The sequence below is a fragment of the Stenella coeruleoalba genome, assembly GCF_951394435.1.
Source record: "Stenella coeruleoalba genome assembly, chromosome: 15".
Lineage (NCBI taxonomy): Eukaryota > Metazoa > Chordata > Mammalia > Artiodactyla > Delphinidae > Stenella > Stenella coeruleoalba.
The window spans coordinates 22,206,619-22,227,565 of NC_137161.1; the positions used below are offsets into that span (position 1 = coordinate 22,206,619).

General features: G+C 40.3%; 1 protein-coding gene across 7 annotated transcripts in view; it reads left to right on the forward strand.

Moving 5' to 3' along the window:
• Nucleotides 1–1,317: 1,317 nt before the first annotated feature.
• RBL1 (RB transcriptional corepressor like 1) overlaps nucleotides 1,318–20,947 on the forward strand; it is a gene marked incomplete at its 3' end in the record, with an annotated part of 75,650 nt that continues 56,020 nt past the window's right edge. For 6 of the 7 annotated variants that reach the window (XM_079945876.1, XM_079945877.1, XM_079945878.1 and 3 more), the window contains exons 1-8: nucleotides 1,318–1,520; nucleotides 4,569–4,702; nucleotides 13,554–13,754; nucleotides 14,002–14,066; nucleotides 14,166–14,294; nucleotides 14,406–14,566; nucleotides 19,956–20,005; nucleotides 20,625–20,811. In XM_079945876.1, coding sequence (XP_079802002.1) covers nucleotides 1,365–1,520; nucleotides 4,569–4,702; nucleotides 13,554–13,754; nucleotides 14,002–14,066; nucleotides 14,166–14,294; nucleotides 14,406–14,566; nucleotides 19,956–20,005; nucleotides 20,625–20,811 — 1,083 coding nt within the window. In that variant the 5' untranslated portion in view covers nucleotides 1,318–1,364. Of the gene's footprint in view, nucleotides 1,521–4,568; nucleotides 4,703–13,424; nucleotides 13,755–14,001; nucleotides 14,067–14,165; nucleotides 14,295–14,405; nucleotides 14,567–19,955; nucleotides 20,006–20,624; nucleotides 20,812–20,947 lie in introns of those variants that run through there. The other variant, XM_079945879.1, reaches the window with a different exon arrangement.

Sequence of the window (20,947 nt, forward strand, 5' to 3'; positions counted from 1 at the left end):
GCGGCATGTGGGATCTTCCCGGACCGGGGCACGAACCCACGTCCCCTGCATCGGCGGGCGGACTCTCAACCACTGCGCCACCAGGGTCAGCTATTTTAAATACACTGCTTAGGGGTGGCCTGACAAGATGACTTTTAGCTGAACTTGAAGGATGAGGAGGAGCCAGACAAGCAAAGATCTGGCATAGAGTATGGGGGGCCGTTTGAGCAGCACGGGAAAAAGGCTCTGAGGCAAGAACTAGTTTGGCAGCTTGGCATTTCCAAGGTTCCAAAACAAAGCAGTGAGGTTGGATCTTATTATATACCTGAGGAGGGGGACAATGCCCTGGTGAGGCCAGATCACATGGGGCCTTATAGGCCAGGTCAAGAAGTCTGGACATTATTTTAAGGGCAAAAGGAATCTACTGAAGGGTCTTGTGTGAAGTACTGACGTGCTCTGATTTACCTTTTCAAATGATCACTCTGGCTCTTGGAGAAGGTGTTTTTGGTGAAGCGGAAGGGTAAGCCTCGAGACCAGCTCCACGCCTTCAGGCTTATGCTCAGGCCATTCCTAAGTCTGGAATAACAGTCTTTACTGGGTTCCAGGGTCCCAGTTCCCAGGAAGCTGAGAAAGTGCCTCCTTACTGCATTTCTTTCAGCCCAGGTCAAGCCTCGTCTAGCGATCAAGAAGAGATGGACAGGTGTCCCCCAATAAACCTTGCCTCACCAACCCTTCAGTCATTCAAAAGACCACTCACTAGGCGCTGGAGACACTGAGGAGAGGGCGACGAGGCCCTCCCCCGCCCTCGCTGTCGAGAGACCACTTTTTTCAGGTCCCTCCTCCATCTTCTAACTCAAGGGGCAATTCTCGATCAGACTATGGCGTCCCGGGGCAGTGACAAACCCAGGCCCGTGGGTCGGCCGGGCAGAAGAGAAGAGGTTTCCCCCTAAGATGAACGGGGCCGCCTCGCAACTGGCAGCCCAGCGGAGCCCAAACCAAAGAGCCACCAAGAAAGGGAGACGCAGCCGGCCCCAAGGCAGGATATGGACTACAACTCCCAGCAGACCCTGCGCGCGGACCGCCGATCCCTCCGCTCCAAATTTGCCCTGCCGGCTGTGTGCACCGCTGTCCGCCAAGGGCCAAGTCCAGGTTTTCTAGGCCCCGGAGTCCGTCTTCTTATCACATTTCCGGAGAGGGAGGCTAGGAGCCCTGGAGGAGAAACGGACCTTTTTGAGGAGAAACGCGGATGCAGACCATCGAAGAGACGTCGTTCTGCGGCTCCCGATTTTCGCGCGCTTTTGGCGCGGGTGGTTGTGGGTAGCGCGCCCAGGAGGGAGAAGGGAGCTGGGGGGTTTGTGACCGCGCCGCCCGCCGGGCCTGAGGGTATGGACGAGGACGATCCCCACTCTGAGGGGGCGGCGGTGGTCGCCGCGGCCGGGGAGGCGCTGCAGGCCCTGTGCCAGGAGCTGAACCTGGATGAGGGGAGCGCGGCCGAAGCCCTGGACGACTTCACCGCCATCCGGGGCAACTACAGCCTAGAGGTGAGCGGCGGCAGGTGGGGCGGCGAGACCGAGCTCGCCAGGCCCCACCCCCGCCCCGCCCCTACCCCACCCTATGGGGCGGTGGGAGTTTCCTCACCGGGAAGGGTCTCTGCCCAGCCCCGCGCCGAGGAGTGCGAAGCTGGAAGGGCGAGTGTAGATCAATCTCTCCATTTATTTTGAGGCGGGAAACCGAAGTCCGGAAAAGGAGTGGCTTGTCCAAGGTCACATGCCACTCAGGGGTCCCCTAGTCTTCAGACCAGTGCCACAAACGTCATGGGACTGCCCTTAAATCTGCTTAAACAGTTACTCTAATGGCAGAAGCTTACGTGAATTGTGTGCCCAGAGCTTTAAATATGTCATCTTACTTGGTTCTCGCCGCCACACCTCTTCGAACATGTTGTGATCCCCGTTACACAGATGGGAAAGCTGAGCCCCGAAGAGGTTAAGCGCAAGGTCGCACCGTTAGAGGTGGAGCCGGAGTTAGGAGTCTGAGCCATAATCTCTTCACCCTTCCGCCTCGAGGTGTGGGTTGCTCTTCCGGCAGTATTGCCACTGTACAAAAGTTTGATCAGAGCCAGTGTGCACACAATGCTTATCTCTCGGCCACAGTTTCCTCCTCTCAGATGGGGATAATTAGATTATCCAGATGCTAATCACAGTGTCTGTCTCTAACCAAAATAAATGTAGGCTATCATTAGATTTTCCCCAACCGTTCTTGCATTAAGTCCTCACAACAGCCCTGTGAACGTGGCAGGGCAGCGAGTATTAAACCTGCTTTCCAGGCAATATTATCAAGGCCCAGAGGATTGTCTTGCCCAGGGTCGTTCTGCTAATTGTCATAGGAACCCAGACAAGCATAAGCCCAGTATAGAGGTAGAATTGTGATGGAATGTATTTGCAATTACTCCAGTAGCCTTATGGTCAAAGGTTTTCGTGATCCAAGAGAGCTGGTCTCACCCAGAGTGCTCTGCTGACTCATCACCTGGTGAAATAATCGGTGGGCTCTAAGGCATAGAGTTGGAAATTTGGAGTTGAATGTGTGTGTGTGTGTGTGTGTGTGTGTGTGTGTGTGTGTGAGTGTGTGAGAGAGAGAGAGAGAGGAGAAGAGAGACTCTTGTATGTCTCCAGGGTAGGACTGGATAGACTGGATGAAGGACAGTGATGTGCATCTCTGGGTGACACGACTGGAAAGCTGAGGAAAGAATAAGAAGCTAAGGGAGATTATAAATTATGGTCTCTAGATTGGAAACAAACTTTTAAAGTCTGAGAAAGCATTTCTGACATCGAGTCCTCATTTGGTCTGTCACTGAAAAAGCACTGCTGAGTGCAGATGGAGGTCAAGGTGTTAACCTGGGCACATCGTTCAGATTCTTGAATATGCCAAGCTTGTTCCTACTTGCGTGCTTTCTCCATGCCGCTCCCTCTGCCTGGAAACTTTTCCCTCACTCCCAACTGCAGAGAAAGTTGAAGAGCTGAATCTCCAGTTAGGCCGAGTTCATCAGGATATCTTAAATGTTTGACCAAAATCACAGCTGTGTGAATCGAGATTTTGTGAGTGTTTATTCTATCTAGAGTGTTTTATTTTCCTTTTCTTTTATGCTTTGTTTTTGGTGGAGGGCATTTTCATATATCTGCTGCTTCCTAAGAACCCCTCTGCCCAGCCCCTATCCCCTCTAGTCTACCTGACTAGCTCCTGCTTACCCACCCCACTTCCCCCCCGTACATTCTGGTGATTTTTCACCACTTAGCACTTTTGTCTCCCTCTGTGAACCCTTCCCAGACCCCCAGTCAAAATCAGTAACTACACTATATTCTCCCAAAACACTTTCTCTTAAATTCTTTTTAAAACATATATCTCACCAATTATAGATAATAGTATAATATCTGTTCCTCTTAGCTCTACACTTGGAGTACCCTGATGTTAGAAACTGTTTTTGTATTTCTAAGGCCTAGCGTAAAGGAACTAAATTAAATACTATAGGTGCTTTTTTTTTAAGGAAAAAAATCAAAGCAGTAATTTTGGTTCTTAAATTTTCTCTGTCTTAATAGTGTTTTCATCTAATAGCCTGTATCCAAAAGCTGTAGAGTACTTGGATGCTATACCCAAACAATTCGTTAATCAAGGCTTCTAAAAGTATTCAACCTTAAGCTTACCTGCCTCCTTTAATGCCTTGAGCAAATGAGACTTTTCACTATAGTACTTTAGGGTAGGAACACTAGGTCTTAGCTTTATTGGTGGCTACCCATCTCTACCCACCCCTTTTGGATTATTACAAGAAATCTTTATCAATCATTTTATTCTTTTAGAGTCTGATCTTAAAGAGGATCTGCACAACAGTATTGTGTTGTGCTATGAGATTTGAGTCTAGTTCTTAATTTTATGTAAAACTCATCAGTGAAGTCATAAAGTGAATCTAGCTTGGATATCTCAAGCCTAAAGCAGAGAATTAAGTGTTGAATTCCCAAATGACACCTTTTTTGTAGCATTGTAAATTGAAGTGTCTGCTAAGATAGAGAGCCATACTTACTATTTTAAAGATTAGGGTAAATAATTCCCCAAATTTTTACCTCACAAAACTGACAGTCTCCTTTGTGTTGTGATGGGTGTTAATTTTTATATGTGTAATTCTCTTGCCATCTTCTACTCAGTTCTTTCCTTTCTCTGCCAAACTGGTTAAAAAAGAAACCTAAAACTAAAATGGTAGGAACTTCAGCATCATCAAGGCCATGACTGGTGTTATAATATTGAGAAAGCTAATGCTGAGAAATTGAAAACTCTTCAATAATATTAGATTTGGGGTATAGGTGAGAGATCTATCTTTAGATTAATACGGATTTAGCATGTTACACAGGACTAAGAGTAAGGAGTTTTATACCCATTACTGCAACCAACTAAATTTTGTGACCTTGGGCAAATATCTTCATTTCTCTGGCCTGTTAATACAGGATGAATATTAGATCAGGTAATTCTAAGATCTCTTTTGATTCTAGAATTCAGGCGTTTTAACATAGTGTATCCATTTTGCTGTTTTATCTTTTGTCTGCCAGGGAGAAGTTATCCACTGGTTGGCATGTTCATTATATGTCGCTTGCCGCAAAAGCATTATTCCCACAGTTGGAAAGGGTATCATGGAAGGAAATTGTGTTTCACTTACCAGAATACTACGTTCAGCTAAATTAAGGTAAAGCACTTTGATTTTTCAAACATTATTTTATAAGTCCTAAATGTAATTTTGGGATTTAATTTCTCTTTATTTTAAATCATTTAGCTTCATCCCATTCGAAGTTTGTTATCCATATAGGTATCTTTTCCCAATTCTCACATTCTTTCTCTGCCTTTCTTCCTTAAATTCTAACTTACTTAAACCAGAGGCCTCTAAATCTTTTTAGATTTAGAGGTTCTAAATCTTTTTTCTCTGTAACTTTTTCATTAATGTTTTAAATTTGAGAATAATTTCAAGCTTTCAGAAAAGTTGCAGAAATAAGAAAACGACAAAGAACATCCATGTACCCTTGACCTAGACTCACCTTTTATTGATATTTTACTCCATTTGCTTTATCATTTGATCTTTTTCTGTTAAATAGTATTTTTTTCCTCAGCTATTTCAATTTAAGTGGTGTCCATTGTAGCCCTTTACCCCTAAATACTTCAGTGTGTATTTCCTTAAATAACTACAGTACAGTTATCAACGTCAACAAAGTTAACATTGATACAGTAATTTTGTATAATCTAGCATCTCTATTGTAGTTTTATTGGTTGATCCAGTAACATTCTTGATAGCATTTTCTTCCTTCAAGATCCAATCTTAAAAAAAAAATAATCCAATCTAGGATCAGGTATTGCATTCACTTGCCATGTCTTTTTAGTCTTCTTTAAACAAGAACATTTCCACAGCCTTTGTCTTTTATGACATTGACTTTTTTTTTTTTTTTTTTTTTTTGCTGTACGCGGGCCTCTCCCTGCTGTGGCCTCTCCCGTTGCGGAGCACAGGCTCCGGACGCGGACGCGCAGGCTCAGCCGCTCCGCGTCATGTGGGATCCTCCCGGACCAGGGCACGAACCCCGTGTCCCCTGCATCAGCAGGCAGACTCCCAACCACTGCGCCACCAGGGAAGCCCCGACATTGACATTTTTGAAGAGTATAGTTCACAATCACCCTGCCCCCCTTTTTAATAGATTGTTCCTCGTTTTGTTTCATGTTTCCTTATGATTAGGTGCAGGTTTTACATTCCTAGGTGGAAAACTACATAAATGATTTTGTGTCCTCAGTATATCACATCTAGAGGCACATGATATCCTTCTGCCTCTCACTGGTGATGTTAATTTTGATCATCTGCTAACGATGTTCTCTTGTTGCTCTACTGTATGGTTGATATTTTTTCCCTTGCAAATACTAAGCAATTGGTGGGTCTTAGCTATAGCTTTTACTTGCTCTGGTATCAACTGTATGGAACTATTTGCCTGAATACCAAACAACAGAAATGGAGTGATTCAGATTTGGATAGTTGCTAATGTTCATAATGACTATTTGAGGTCATTGTCTATTTGCTATCCTGGGTTTCCAGGACAGAGGAGAAAGTGTAAAGCCCTATCCAGCAAGGGTTAAGTTTCAGTTCATGCTAAATTAAAAAAAAAAAAATCTTCAGAACAATTTTGGTTTCTATAAATGGAAAAAGAATTAAGTCAAGACAATTTTTAAAACTTTAGTAAATATAATTTTTGTCATTCATGATAAAAACAAAATGAAAATATAACTAAGATAAAAGGAGTTAAGGTAATTTTTTTTAATTGAGCAAAACCTTGTCCATTGTCATATGATCTTTTTCTATTGATGGTTCTCATCACTGACCATACTAAATTTTTAAATCTTTGTAATAATAAGTTGTTGCGGAAACTGAACAGTACAAGCTCATGATAAAAATTTCAAATAATGAAAACAGTTCTGGAGGTATATAGTGGTAATGGTTAATGCCACTGACCTGTACACTTAAAAATGGTGAAAATGGTAAATTTTACATTGTATATACTTTTACCACAATAAAAGAAAAAAGGTTTAAAATTTTTCAAATAATACAGAAGAAGAATAGAAAATGTCTATAGAAGAATAGAAGAATAGAAAGATGTCTCTTTTTCCATCCCCCAGAATTTACCACTATTAGCAATTTACTGTTATTAAATTTTTAAGCAGGAAAAAATCTGTTTTTTAGTTTTTTGCATTTTATTTTTAAGCATAAATGAGATCATTGCTAAATGTATTTTTCTGTTGCTTTTCTTACTTTATATTCTGGAAATCCTTCTATATCACTATGTATAGCTCTACCTCATTAATTTTTTTTTAGTGACTGTGGGATATTTTAAGTTATAAGGATGTTTTATATACTTAGCCAGCCCCCTTATTGATGAGCATTTAGATTATATCCAGTCCCTTGTGATTACAGACAAGTGAACATTATTGTAAGTGTGTATTTCAGATAAATTCCTAAAAGTGTAGTGATGAGTCAAAAGATACTTTTTTTTTTTTTTTTTTTTTTTGCGGTACATGGGCCTCTCACTGCTATGGTCTCTCCCGTTGTGGAGCACAGACTCCGGACGCGCAGGCCCAGTGGCCATGGCTCATGGGCCCAGCTGCTCCGCCGCATGTGGGATCTTCCCGGACCGGGGCACGAACCCGTGTCCCCTGCATTGGCAGGCGGACTCTCAACCACTGCACCACCAGGGAAGCCCAAAAGATACTTTTTAAAATGTGGATTGGTTTTAAAAAATTTTTTTAAGTGTCACATTCCTAATTGCTAAAAGAGCTGTTGACCAACATCAGTATGTTCATTCAGGCAAATAAAAAAGAATTTCAAGTGATGATTATTATTTACATTGATTTATAATAATTTGGGCTATTTTCAAAATTTCAACTTTAAATGTAATTTTAAATGACTATGTAGATCTTTATAGATATGGGAAAATATCCATCAAATATTGTTAATAAATTATACTGCAAAATACTGATTAAGTATAGATTTATACATAAACATGTAAAACTAGCAAATTTTTATTGAATATTTACCTGTGTGACAGACAATATGTGCTAATAGTTTGCATATCTTTATTAATTTAATCCTCACAGTAATTGTATTAAATAAATCTCATTTTAAAGATGAGGAAACCAAGTCACCAAGAGATTAAATTACTTCCCAGAGGTTATATACCTAAGAAAGTGGCGAGCCTCCCAAGTCATGCTGTATTACATATGTATCTATATACAAGTATACCTTAGTATGTCTCCTTTTGAACTGTATCTATATTCAGCTTCAGTCTACAAAACAAAAAAAATTTAACCAAAGCAACTTCCAACTTAAAAAGAAAGTTTCATGTAAAAATTTATTCTGCTATTAAGGGTATTAAAAAATTGTATCTATTTTATAATTTGAATTTTCAATTCATTTTAATAAAACAGTTGTCTATATCTTATTGTTTTAAGTATTGAGAACTAATTTTTTACAAGTTTTTCAGTAACTTAAATCAAGACAACTTTCATTCATTCATTATTTTCATAGTATAATAGAACCTGAATGAAAAATGATTTTTCATAATTTTAATTGGAACATTGATGATACTAATTTTTACAGAGTAATTTTCTTTTTTATCTTTTGAGTGCCATTAAAATTAGGTAGTGTGCCACTATTGGAATGTATGTTCCATATTACCATCCCTACTCTATACTTTGCTTTTGGCAGCAGGGTTGGGGGGAATTGTATGTGTATGTGATAAGATATGCATTACATAAAATTTACCATTTTAACCAATTTTAATTGTACAGTTCATTGTCATTAAATACATTAACATTGTTGTTAAACCCTCACCACCATCCATCTCCAGAGCTTTTCATCTTCCCAAACTTAAACTCCATACCACTTAAACAATAGCTTCCCTCTTCCTCCTCCTAGCACTCAACAACCACCATTCTACTTTCTGTCTCTCCGAATTTGACTGTTCTAGGTACCTCACATAAGTGGAATCGTACAGTATTTGTCTTTTTGTAACTGGCTTATTTCACTTAGCCTAATGTCTTCAAATAACAGCATAATATCTCCAAGGAAGGACACAACAAATGAATACTTAGCATAATGTCTTCAAAGAAATGGCTGATTCAGAAGCTGGGGCAGACCTATTTTTCTAACGAACCTAGAACAACTTATGCCAGAAAGTAAGGAAGTGCTCAAAAAATGTTGGGGACATGTCCAGGGGGCATAGGAGCTAGTTTGAAAAGGCTCCCATTTGTAATCATACCTGGGATAACTTGAGCATCAGAATGAATAGGGACAGTAATGGATTATAGCTCACTGAATAAAATCTATACTGATGATAAATAGGGGAGAAGGGAAATATCTTCCTTATATTAGAATGCCAACTAAATATTTGCATAATTGTAGAGTATCTCCCTATAAGTCACTTATCAATTACAAAGGGAAAAATAGTAACTTTGAAGTGGAAAACCTGGCAGATACCACCTAAATCAAGTGCAGAGTTATTATCAATGATGGGACAAATGGTTATGACCCACTGAGAAGGATATAACATCACTTATGTAGTACTCTGTCAAAAATACATAGCCTAAATCTAATAATGAGGGAAGCATGTAGGGACATACTACAAAATAACTGACCTGTCCTCTTCCAAAATGTTGGTGTCACAAGAGACAGTCTAAAGAACTGATGTAGACCGAAGGAAACTAAAAGGAAATAACACATAAATGCAGTTCATGCTACTAGATTACAACCTAGACTGGGAAATTTAAGATTGCTATCAAGAACATTCTTGAGACAATTGGTGAATTATAAATTTAAATATGAACTAATAGTATTTTATCAATATAAAATTTTCTGATTTTGATAATTGCACTTAATCATGTAAGACCTCTTTCTCAGGAAATAGAAACTATATTTTTGAGTAAATACATTTTCTCTTTATGAAAATAGAAGAGTATTTATGAGTAAAGGGGCATGGTATCTACACCTTACTCTCAAATGCTTCAGAAAAAAATTATATGTATGTTATATTGGGGTTCACCAGAGGAACAAAACCAATAGAATGTGTTAATGTGTGTGTGTGTGTGTGTACACACACACACACACACATATATGGAGAGAGAGCGAGCGAGCACACATGCAAAATAGCATGTACACACACATGCACAGGTTGGGAAGAGGAGAGGGAGAGGGATTTTAAGGAATTGGCTCACATGGTTGTGGAGACTTGGAGAGTCTAAAATATGGGGTAGCCCAGCAGGCTGGCAACCCAGGAAAGAGTTGCAGTTTGAATCCAAAGGCAGTCTGCTGGCAGAATTCCTTCTTACTTGGGAGGAGGTCAGTCTTTTTCTGTTAAGACCTTCAGACTGATTAGATGAGGCCCCCCTACATTATGGAGAGTAATCTGCTTTACTCAGAATCCACCAATCCAAATGTTTATTTCATTCCAAAAAATACCTTAATGGAAACATTGGCATAATGTTTGACTGAATATCTGGGCGCCCATACACATCTCCTTATGCCATACTTAATCTGCAAATAAAAGCCATAACAAGATCATACATTAGCCTAACATGAGATAAGTATACTTTGTACAACCCAAAATACCCTAACCCTTTCCCCAAAAGAGGATGCAAAATCCTTGGGTGATGTTTACTCTTCTTGATATCCTATAACTTAAATGCTCGGAAGTAAAGTTAACAATACTGTGGTATAAAGTCAGTACGTGCTATGTTATGTAACAAGTGGGTAAGAGAGGAAGGAATACAAAGATTTAATACACGCACACAAACATATTTGTAGCAAAATAAGAAATACTCGTTACAATTAGAGTCCTCGTTTCACTGGTCATGTGGTTGTAGTTGGTATTAATAACCTTCTTCCACTGCCCAGTCCATATTTCCTTTGCCTTCAGCAAGCACCTCAGCTGGTTGTGGTTTTTTTTACCTGGTGAGGTGACCCGAAATCTTCGTTCCTGAAGAGTCTGGGCCATTAGTAGTCCTGCCTGTTGGGTTGTTGTAGTTTTCCATTGACTTTAATCACAGGGGATGGTAATAGTAAGAGCTACCCTAAGGGATTCCTGTATTCTATTCTTCTTTACCTCCATTCTGGAGTAGCAATCCAATTTCTCCTTGGTCATCAGGATCAGTGACTCCAGCCAGCATAGTAACTCCCTTCTTTGCCTGTTGCTTTAGAGGCATGAGGAGCCCAAAGTGGTTGGATGCAGTCTTAACTTCTAGTTCAATGGATATTGTTGTATCTCTTGGTGGAAGCATTACTCTCTTTGGAACTAAGACCTCTAGGCCAACAGAGTATAATGTGACAGAGACAGGAAGCAAAAATTTTGCTAGTGGGTCAGTAGGGGTAATAGTGAGTGGTGCCACTCTCCCCCCACCTCTTGATTCCTGGACCTGTGAATCCTGGCTATGGAAGAAACAGCACTATACTGTTTGCTGATTCAGAGCATATACAGCCTCCTAAAGAACCTTGCTCTGCTGCTGGCTGATTGGGCACTCAGCAGTGACTGTAGGCAGGTTGGCTTTGGTCCAGATAGGCAGTGGAAATCCATGAGCCCGTATATAACTTTTCTAAAAAATTTTAATCTCATCCAAAAAACATCTTCACAGAAACATCCAGAATAATGTTTGACCAACTATCTAGGCACCGTGGCTCAGTCCAATTGACACCTAAAATTAACCATCACATGTGGATACATATACAGATGATGATTCGACTTAAGATTTGTGACTTGATGGTGTGATACTGTCTCATGATGCTGGGCAGCAGCAGTGAGCCATAGCTCCCTGTCAGCCATGCAGTCAGGATGGTAAACAACCAATACACTTACAACCATTCTGTACCCACACAACCATTCTGTTTTTTACTTTTAATAGAGTATTCATTAAACTACCTGAGATAGTCAACACTTTTTTTTATCAAATAGGCTTTGTGTTAGATGATTTTACCCAACTGTAGGCTAATGGAAGTGTTCTGAGCATGTTTAAGGTGGACTAGGCTAAGCTATGATGTTCGGTAGGTTAGGTATATGAAATGCATTTTCAGCTTATAATATTTTCAGCTTACAGTGGGTTTATCGGGATGTAACCCCATGATAAATCAAGGAACACTTGTATACACATACATACACAGAGAGAGAGAGAGATGGATGACAAAGCAAATACACAAAATGTTAATTATTGGTGAATAAAGGAGTTCTTGTATACTATTCTTGCAACTTTTTTGTAAGTTTGATGCTATTTCAAAATAAAAAGATTAAGGGATAAAAGGGAATGTTTAAATACATTTATGGTACATTCATATAGTGTAATAAAACGCAGCTCTTAAAATTATGGAAGGAGTATTACATGAACTGATATAAAAAGATCTCCAGGGCTTCTCTGGCACAGTGGTTGAGAGTCCGCCTGCCGATGCAGGGGACATGGGTTCGTGCCCCGGTCCAGGAAGATCCCACATGCCGCGGAGCGGCTGGGCCCGTGAGCCATGGCCGCTGAGCCTGTGCATCCAGAGCCTGTGCTCCGCAATGGGGGAGGCCACAACAGTGAGAGGCCCGTGTACCGCAAAAAAAAAAAAAAAAAAAAAAAGATCTCCAAAATAAATTACAGGGAAAAAATGAAGTGCAGAATATTGTAGGTAGTATGGTATCGTATGAGTGGGAAAAACGTTTAAGTAGGTATATGTTTATAAATGCCTTAAAAAGCTCTGCAAGGACAAATAACTAGTAACAATGTAATTAGTCACTAAGGCAAAGTTGATTGCTTTAGTGGAAAAAAACTGGGAGGGCGGTGGTAGCAGACATCATATATCCTTTAGTACCTTTTAAATTTTGTAATTATGCATATTACCCGTTAAAAAAAGAAAACCAAAAAGGAGAATTCTCACACACAGGGTATCATGATATACATTTTTTTTTTTTTTTTTTTTTGGCTGTGTTGGGTCTTCATTGCTGTGCACAGGCTTTCTCTAGTTGCAGCGAGCGTGAGCTACTCTTCGTTGTCGTGCGCGGGCTTCTCATTGTGGTGGCTTCTCTTGATGCTGTGCACGGGCTCTAGGCATGCGGGCTTCAGTAGTTGTGGCTCACAGGCTCCACAGCGCAGGCTCCGTAGTTGTGGTGCACGGGCTTAGTTGCTCTGCGACATGTGGGATCTTCCCGGACCAGGGATCAAACCCGTGTCCCCTGAATTGGCAGGCAAATTCTTATCCACTGTGCCACCAGGGAAGCCCTGATAAAGATCTTTTAAAAAAAACTCAGATTTTTAGATTTCAATCAGCATGTCTGGAGTTTGAACACCTATGGACAACTAGCTAATGACTTCTTCCACCACCTTTTTTAAGAAAAAAATTACAAGTATCATTCTGTATATAGCCCTAGACACTTAAGTGAGCTTTAACACTACAAAATTTCAGTCTAAGACCATACTAACATGAGGACATAAAAAAAATGCACTCATAATTAAATAAGCCAGAAAGGTAGAGCCATTATCCATTAAGTGATTTTCTGGTTATGTACTACCTTCTTAGTTTATATTTGGAGGTAGAACCACACGTTGGAACACAAACATTTGAATTTTATTCCTGCCCTGTAACAGTCTGGTGCTTTGTGATCAAATTCCAGAATCCAGTATTGGGAGATTCTGTCTTTCCTCAAACTAGTTTTGTGAACTCATCAGTCTGTTGCCTAACATTTACTTTGTAATTTATATGCAGAGTATTGTCTAGGTGCTGCAGGGAATAAAAGAAGTAGATAGGTACTCCCTGCATAGTAGAAGGTATTTTATGTATTGACTACTAATTCAAAATCTACATTTCCACAGTGATTCTGGGAACCAAAGTAATTTCATAGCACTTGGAGTGAGGTTTTAGTTTTCTCTCTCTCTCTTTTTTTTTTAAAATAAAATCAGGCATTTTATAAAGATTTTTAGGCATAAGTAGAGTGTCTTCTTTTCCTTCCATTATATGGACTCATTTTAAATTTGCTTTTTTTCTGTTTTTTTAGTTTAATACAGTTTTTTAGTAAAATGAAGAAGTGGATGGACATGTCAAACTTGCCACAAGAATTTCGTGAACGTATAGAAAGGCTAGAAAGAAATTTTGAGGTGTCTACTGTAATTTTCAAAAAATTTGAGCCAATTTTTTTAGATATATTTCAAAATCCATATGAAGAGCCACCAAAGTTACCACGAAGCAGGAAGCAGAGGTGAGACACTTAATCCTCATATAATTGACATAAAAATTATGATACAAACTTATTAAGGGAATTTGCATTTTTAAAAGTCTACTTTTTAATTCCATTTAATAAAACATAGTTGTCTGTCCTTTGTGAATGAGATTTTATATGTAATTTGACTTTACTATTTGTTATATTTGCTGTTTCAATTTAAGTGACAAATGTGGAATGATATTTAGTAAGTCAGATAAAAAGTACATTTTTTCCCCCCTTTTAGGAGGATTCCTTGCAGTGTTAAGGAGCTCTTTAATTTCTGTTGGACACTCTTTGTTTATACTAAGGGTAAGGTGACACTTTCAGGTGTTTTACATTTCTACTGTGGGAACTTGGTGCTATTTGACCTGAAAGGTTTCTGGGTTTTATGTCTCTTTTCTTCTAAAGGTAATTTTCGTATGATTGGAGATGATTTAGTAAACTCTTATCATTTACTTCTGTGCTGCTTGGATCTGATTTTTGCCAATGCCATTATGTGCCCAAATAGACGAGACTTGCTAAATCCGTCATTTAAAGGTAAGACCTTATGTATTTTTGAAAACTGATTATCAATTTTTAGAAAAAGAGTTTCAAAAATTGACCATATTCTCTTTTCCCTCCATTGCTCTTTATACCCTGTCAAACTAGGGTTACCATCTGATTTCCATACTGCTGACTTTAGGGCTTCTGAAGAACCTCCCTGCATCATTCCTGTACTGTGTGAACTACATGACGGACTTCTGGTAGAAGCCAAAGGAATAAAGGAGCACTACTTTAAGCCATATATTTCAAAGCTCTTTGACAGGAAGGTACTATACTTACAATTAAATGACTCAGATTTTGGGGGGTCAGCAGCAGCAGCCTCAAGGGGAAAAGCAATATTTTAAGCAAGTTCTTAACATTATAGGACTCAGGGTCAAGATTCCCAGGTTTCAGTCTCTGATGTGATGTGGAGTTGTCCTGTGATTTTCTGTGATGTGCAAAACTGAGCTGTTGAAGAATGACCATCTGTATGTACTGTCAAGTAAATGCACTGTCAGAGGCAACTATAGGAGGTTCTGATAGAGAATTATAAAGAACAGAACATCAGAGTAAGCCTGATAAAGAATTATGAAAAGCAGGAGGTCAGAGTAAGTTAGTTTATTGCCACAATTTGAATAACTCGCTGACTGTTTATTAAAAGTAGGATGATGTATCAATATAACAACTGTAACTTTAATTCAATATGAGTAGAACAGAAAATCCCTTACAGTTGTGGGCTACCTACATGCATTCTGGATTTTTTTCTCAATAATTTACCTCGCTCTTTCTATATGTTTGAGTTGGCTTTTTCCTTTTTTTTTTTTTTTTGCGGTACGCGGGTCTCTCACTGCTGTGGCCTCTCCCGCTGCAGAGCACAGGCTCCAGACGCACAGGCTCAGCGGCCATGGCTCACAGGCCCAGCCGCTCCGCGGCACGAGGGATCCTCCCGAACCGGGGCACGAACCCGCGTCCCCTGCATCGGCAGGCAGACTCTCAACCACTGCGCCACCAGGGAAGCCCTGGCTTTTTCCTTTGGGTCTCAATTTATTTCCCCAACGCTGAGCCATTTAATCCAGCTACGACTTGAGTTTTCTCTTTGGTTGGAAAAAAAAAATAGGAATATGGATTAGGTCATTATTATAGTTCCCCTCTTTGCAAATACTATTATGAGATTTTCCTCTGAGCATAAAGTCTTCCCTAACTGGTTTCTTCTCTTACACATACTTTTTAAAAAATATTTATTTAAAATATATTTTTAAAAAATTTATTTATTTAATTTTATTTTTTGGTAGATTTGGGTCTTTTTTTTTAATTTTATTTTTTATGCAGCAGGTTCTTATTATCCATTTTACACATATTAGTGTATATATGTCAATCCCAATCTCCCAATTCATCACACCACCACACCCCCCGCCCCCCACCGCTTTCCCCCCTTGGTGTCCATACGTTTGTTCTCTACAACTGTGTCTCAATTTCTGCCCTGCAAACCTGTTCATCTGTACCATTTTTCTAGGTTCCACATGTATGTGTTAATATACAGTATTTGTTTTTTCTCTTTCTGACTTACTTCACTTTGTATGACACTCTCTAGATTGATCCACGTCTCTACAAATAACCCAATTTCGTTCCTTTTTTATGGCTGAGTAATATTCCATTGTGTATATATGTACCACATCTTCTTTATCCATTCATCTGTCGAGGGGCATTTAGGTTGCTTCCATGACCTGGCTATTGTAAACAGTGCTGCAATGAACATTGGGGTGCATGTGTCTTTTTGAATTATGTTTTTCTCTGGGTATATGCCCAGTAGTGGGATTGCTGGGTCATATGGTAATTCTATTTTCAGTTTTTTAAGGAACCGCCATACTGTTCTCCATAGTGGCTGTATCAATTTACATTCTCACCAAGAGTGCAAGAGGGTTCCCTTTTCTCCACACCCTCTCCAGCATTTGTTGTTTGTAGATTTTTTTTTTTTTTTTTTTTGCTGTACGCGGGCCTCTCACTATTATGGCCTCTCCCATTGCGGAGCACAGGCTCCGGACGTGCAGGCTCAGTGGCCATGGCTCACTGGCCCAGCTGCTCCGCAGCATGTGGGATCTTCCCGGACCGGGGCACGAACCTGTGTCCCCTGCATCGGCAGGCGGACTCTCAACGACTGCACCACCAGGGAAGCCCCTCCTCTGCAATTTTTTAGAAGAGTTTGAGAAGGATGGGTGCTAGCTCTTCTCTAAATGTTTGATAGAATTATGATTTTCTTAATTGTTTTGGGTTTGTTTTTGTAGGTCCTTTTCTTCTCTTGTGTTTCCCACTTAGGGAAGTTCCTTTAGCATTTGTTGTAGAGCTGGTTTGGTGGTGCTGAATTCTCTTAGCTTTTGCTTGTCTGTAAAGCTTTGGATTTCTCCATCAAATCTGAATGAGATCCTTGCCGGGTAGAGTAATCTTGGTTGTAGGTCCTTCCCTTTCATCACTTTAAGTATGTCATGCCACTCACTTCTGGCTTGTAGAGTTTCTGGTGAGAAATCAGCTGTTAAACTTGTGGGAGTTCCCTTGTATGTTATTTGTTGTTTTTCCCTTGCTGCTTTCAATAATTTTTCTTTGTTTCTAATTTTTGCCAATTTGATTCCTATGTGTCTCGGCATGTTTCTCCTTGGGTTTGTCCTGTAAGGGACTCTGCGCTTCCTGGACTTGGGTGGCTATTTCCTTTCCCATGTTAGGGAAGTTTTCGACTATAATCTCTTCAAATATTTTCTCGGGTCCTTTCTCTCTCTCTCCTCCTTCTAGGACCCCTATAATGCAAATGTTGTTGCATTTAATGTTGTCCCAGAGGTCTCTAAGGCTGTCTTCATTTCTTTTCATTCTTTTTTCTTTATTCTGTTCCGCAGCAGTGAATTCCACCATTCTGTCTTCCAGCTCACTTATCCGTTCTTCTGCCTCAGTTATGCTGCTATTGATTCCTTCTAGTGTATTTTTCATTTCAGTTATTGTATTGTTCATCTCTGTTTGTTTGTTCTTTAATTCTTCTAGATCTTTGTTAAACATTTCTTGCATCTTCTCGATCTTTACCTCCATTCTTTTTCCGAGGTCCTGGATCATCTTCACTATTATTATTCTGAATTCTTTTGCTGGAAGATTGCCTATCTCCACTTCATTTAGTTGTTTTTCTGGGGTTTTATCTTGTTCCTTCATCTGGTACATAGCCCTCTGCCTTTTCATCTTGTCTATCCTTCTGTGAATGTGGTTTTTGTTCCACAGGCTGCAGGATGGTAGTTCTTGCTTCTGCTGTCTGTCCTCTGGTGGATGAGGCTATCTACAAGGCTTGTGCAAGTTTCCTGATGGGAGGGACTGGTGGTGGGCAGAGCTCAGTAAAACTTTAATCCGCTTGTCTGCTGATGGGTGGGGCTGGGTTCCCTCCCTGTTGGTTGTTTGGCCTGAGGTGACCCAACACTGGAGCCTTCCTGGCCTCTTTGGTGTGGCTAATGGCAGACTCTGGGAGGGCTCATGCCAAGGAGTACTTCCCAGAACTTCTGCCAGTGTCCTTGTCCTCATAGTGAGACACAGCCACCCCCCACCTCTCCAGGAGACCCTCTAACACTAGCAGGTAGGTCTGGTTCAGTCTCCTGTGGGGTCACTGCTCCTTCCCCTGGGTCCCGATGTGCACACTACTTTGTGTGTGCCCTCCAAGAGTGGAGTCTCTGTTTCCCCCAGTCCTATCAAAGTCCTGCAGTCAAATCAGACTTCAAAGTCTGATTCTCTAGGAATTCCTCCTCCTATTGCCGGACCCCTAGGTTGGGAAGCCTGACGTGGGGCTCTGAACCTTCACTCCAGTGGGTGGACTTCTGTGGTATAAGTGTTCTCCAGTTTGTGAGTCACCCACCCAACAGTTATGGGATTTGATTTTATTGTGATTGTGCCCCTCCTACCATCTCACTGTGGCTTCTCCTTTGTCTTTGGATGTGGGGTATCTTTTTTGGTGAGTTCCAGTGTCTTCCTGTTGATGATTGTTCAACAGTTAGTTGTGATTCCGCTGCTCTCACAGGAGGGAGTAGGAGCACGTCCTTCTACTCTGCCATCTTGAACCAATCTCCAGCATTGGGTTTCAGTTGCGGCATGAGGGATCCTCCACTGCGGCACGAGGGCTTCTCTCCAGTTGTGGTGCACGGGCTCCAGAGTGCATGGGCTCTGTAGTTGTGGCCTGTGTGCTCAGTAGTTGTGGCACACAGGCTTAGTTGCTCCACGGCATGTGGGATCTTAGTTCCCCGACTAGGGATTGAATCCCCTGCATTGGAAGGGGGATTCTTAACCACTGGACTGCCAGGGAAGTCCCTCTTGGACATCATTTTGTATTTAGTCTTATCTTTCAGCAAAAAAACAAGTATTTATTTATGTGTATATATACACAGTATATATTTTTGTGTGTATATCTATGTAAAATATCTTTTTGTAAAACTTTAATCTCCAGCAAAATAAACTTTTAAAGGAACTCAAGGATTATGTCTATTGTGCAAGGCACTAGTGGCCCCTGCCTATGATGACCATTCATCTTGGTTTGCCTGAATTATCTGGGTTTTGGCTGTTGTCTTGGCATAATTATTATAGTGTCTTCTTTCACTCCAAAAGTATCCTGGTTTGGACAGTGGTTCTCCTGACCATGGGCCAGACGCTTTATTTGGCCTGTTTAGGGTGTTTTAATTTTTTATTTCATTTTTCTTTTGTTCAATTTTTAACTTACACATAAAGATCTTTTATATGAAAATTTTTTAAAAATCAGAAGCTATGGCAATACCAGTTTGCAATTTCTACATGGTAACTGTTGTCAAGCTAAATGATGGCCACGTCTTTTGGCCACCTCTTTTAGGATGGGAAGCATGCTTTCTGCCATCTTCATTTATGTACGTTGATCCCTGACCCCTGAAATCATTTGAGTTTGCAACCCTTGTTATGTAGTAATCTAAGTATAGTGTGGATACACAGAAAATATTGATAACAGTGTAGTTTTCCTCTGTCACCAGTAACAGTACCTATATTCCTTTCAAATCTTTTGCTTGCCTGACATATATTATCATTCAGTAACTGTTAGTTTCCATTTTCCATAGACCAATGTTTAAAATTGGACAGCTTTCATGAGAATTACTTAAGAATTTGTTAAAACTTCTGCCTTGGGCTTCCCTGGTGGCGCAGTGGTTGAGAGTCCGCCTGCCGATGCAGGGGACACGGGTTCGCGCCCCGGTCCGGGAGGATCCCACATGCCGCAGAGCGGCTGGGCCCGTGAGCCATGGCCGCTGAGCCTGTGCATCCGGAGCCTGTGCTCCACAACGGGAGAGGCCCTCTACCGCAAAAACAAAAAACAAACAAACTGCTGCCTTAGTTCAGACCTTGAGGTCTGTCAGTCTGCATTTTTAACAAGTTCCCCTACATGATTGTTATGTCACTAAAATTTGGAAACCACTGCTATAGACTACAAAGTATTTTCAAAACTTGACTTTAAATGTTTTTTAATATTTTATTTGCATACTAAATAGGATTTACAGGTCTGAAAGAAATATTTAGTAATTCTGTTTTGTGTGTGTGTGTGTTATTTATAACTACCAATGTGAAAATTTAGATAAATGTAGTATTTTTGTGTGTATGTTAATATGCTTACTTACATGAAGTCACAAAGTGGGTTTTTTTCCCCAGATTTTAAAGGGAGAATGCCTTCTGGACCTTTCTAGTTTTACTGATAATAGGTAAGTGTCTAGCACTGATGGTATCTGGCATATCATAAGTTATCAATATGATTTGTTGCAGTTTGTTAAGTGAAATGTTGTATGAAGGTAACTGCTCCAAATTCAAGTTCCTTCTGCTTCCGTGGCTGAGTGGGTGTTATCACTAAGCCTTGCTGTCTTTAAGTACATTTATTTTAAGATCCCATTTGCTCTTAAAACAGCTGCTCTCCTAAGAAACTCATAAACAGACCCAATGACTTCTGTATTTGAGTTTACATTCTTTGTAAACTAATATTGGCAAATTAATCAAATATTGGCAAGTTCAGAATGTGCTTATATTTCAAGGCCACACACAATTGTTTCCTCAATGATCAGGTCTTAATTAGGTTCAACTAGTTTCCAGATTAAGTGTATATTCTTTTCACTCACCTTTCAAAGTAATTTATTGCCATGTATGTGAATGTGAAGAATGTCTGTGATCGGATAGAAACCTCTGATATTGTTAGATGGGCAAAGTTAATAAAAACTAGAAAGTCATGAGCTTTTCTAGTCTGTGGAGTCAAAATCTATCTTCAAGTCAAGATAAATCCATTGTGTAACTTAGTTTTGTTCTAGCAGCTTAAAATAATTCTCTTTTCAGCAAAGCAGTGAACAAGGAGTATGAAGAATATGTTTTAACTGTTGGTGACTTTGATGAGAGGATCTTTTTGGGAGCAGATGCAGAAGAGGAAATTGGAACTCCTCGAAAGTTCACTGGTGATGCCCCATTAGGGAAACTGACAGCACAGGCTAATGTGGAGTGTAACCTTCAACAACACTTTGAAAAAGTAATTAACCTAGCCTGGCCTCAGTCTTGAGTGATCTTTTTCTCTGTGTGTGTGATTCTACTAACAGCAGCAGCATCTTTCAAGTTAAATCTTGAGTTTCTTCTATTAACTCATATTTCCCATGAAAGCCTTAAAG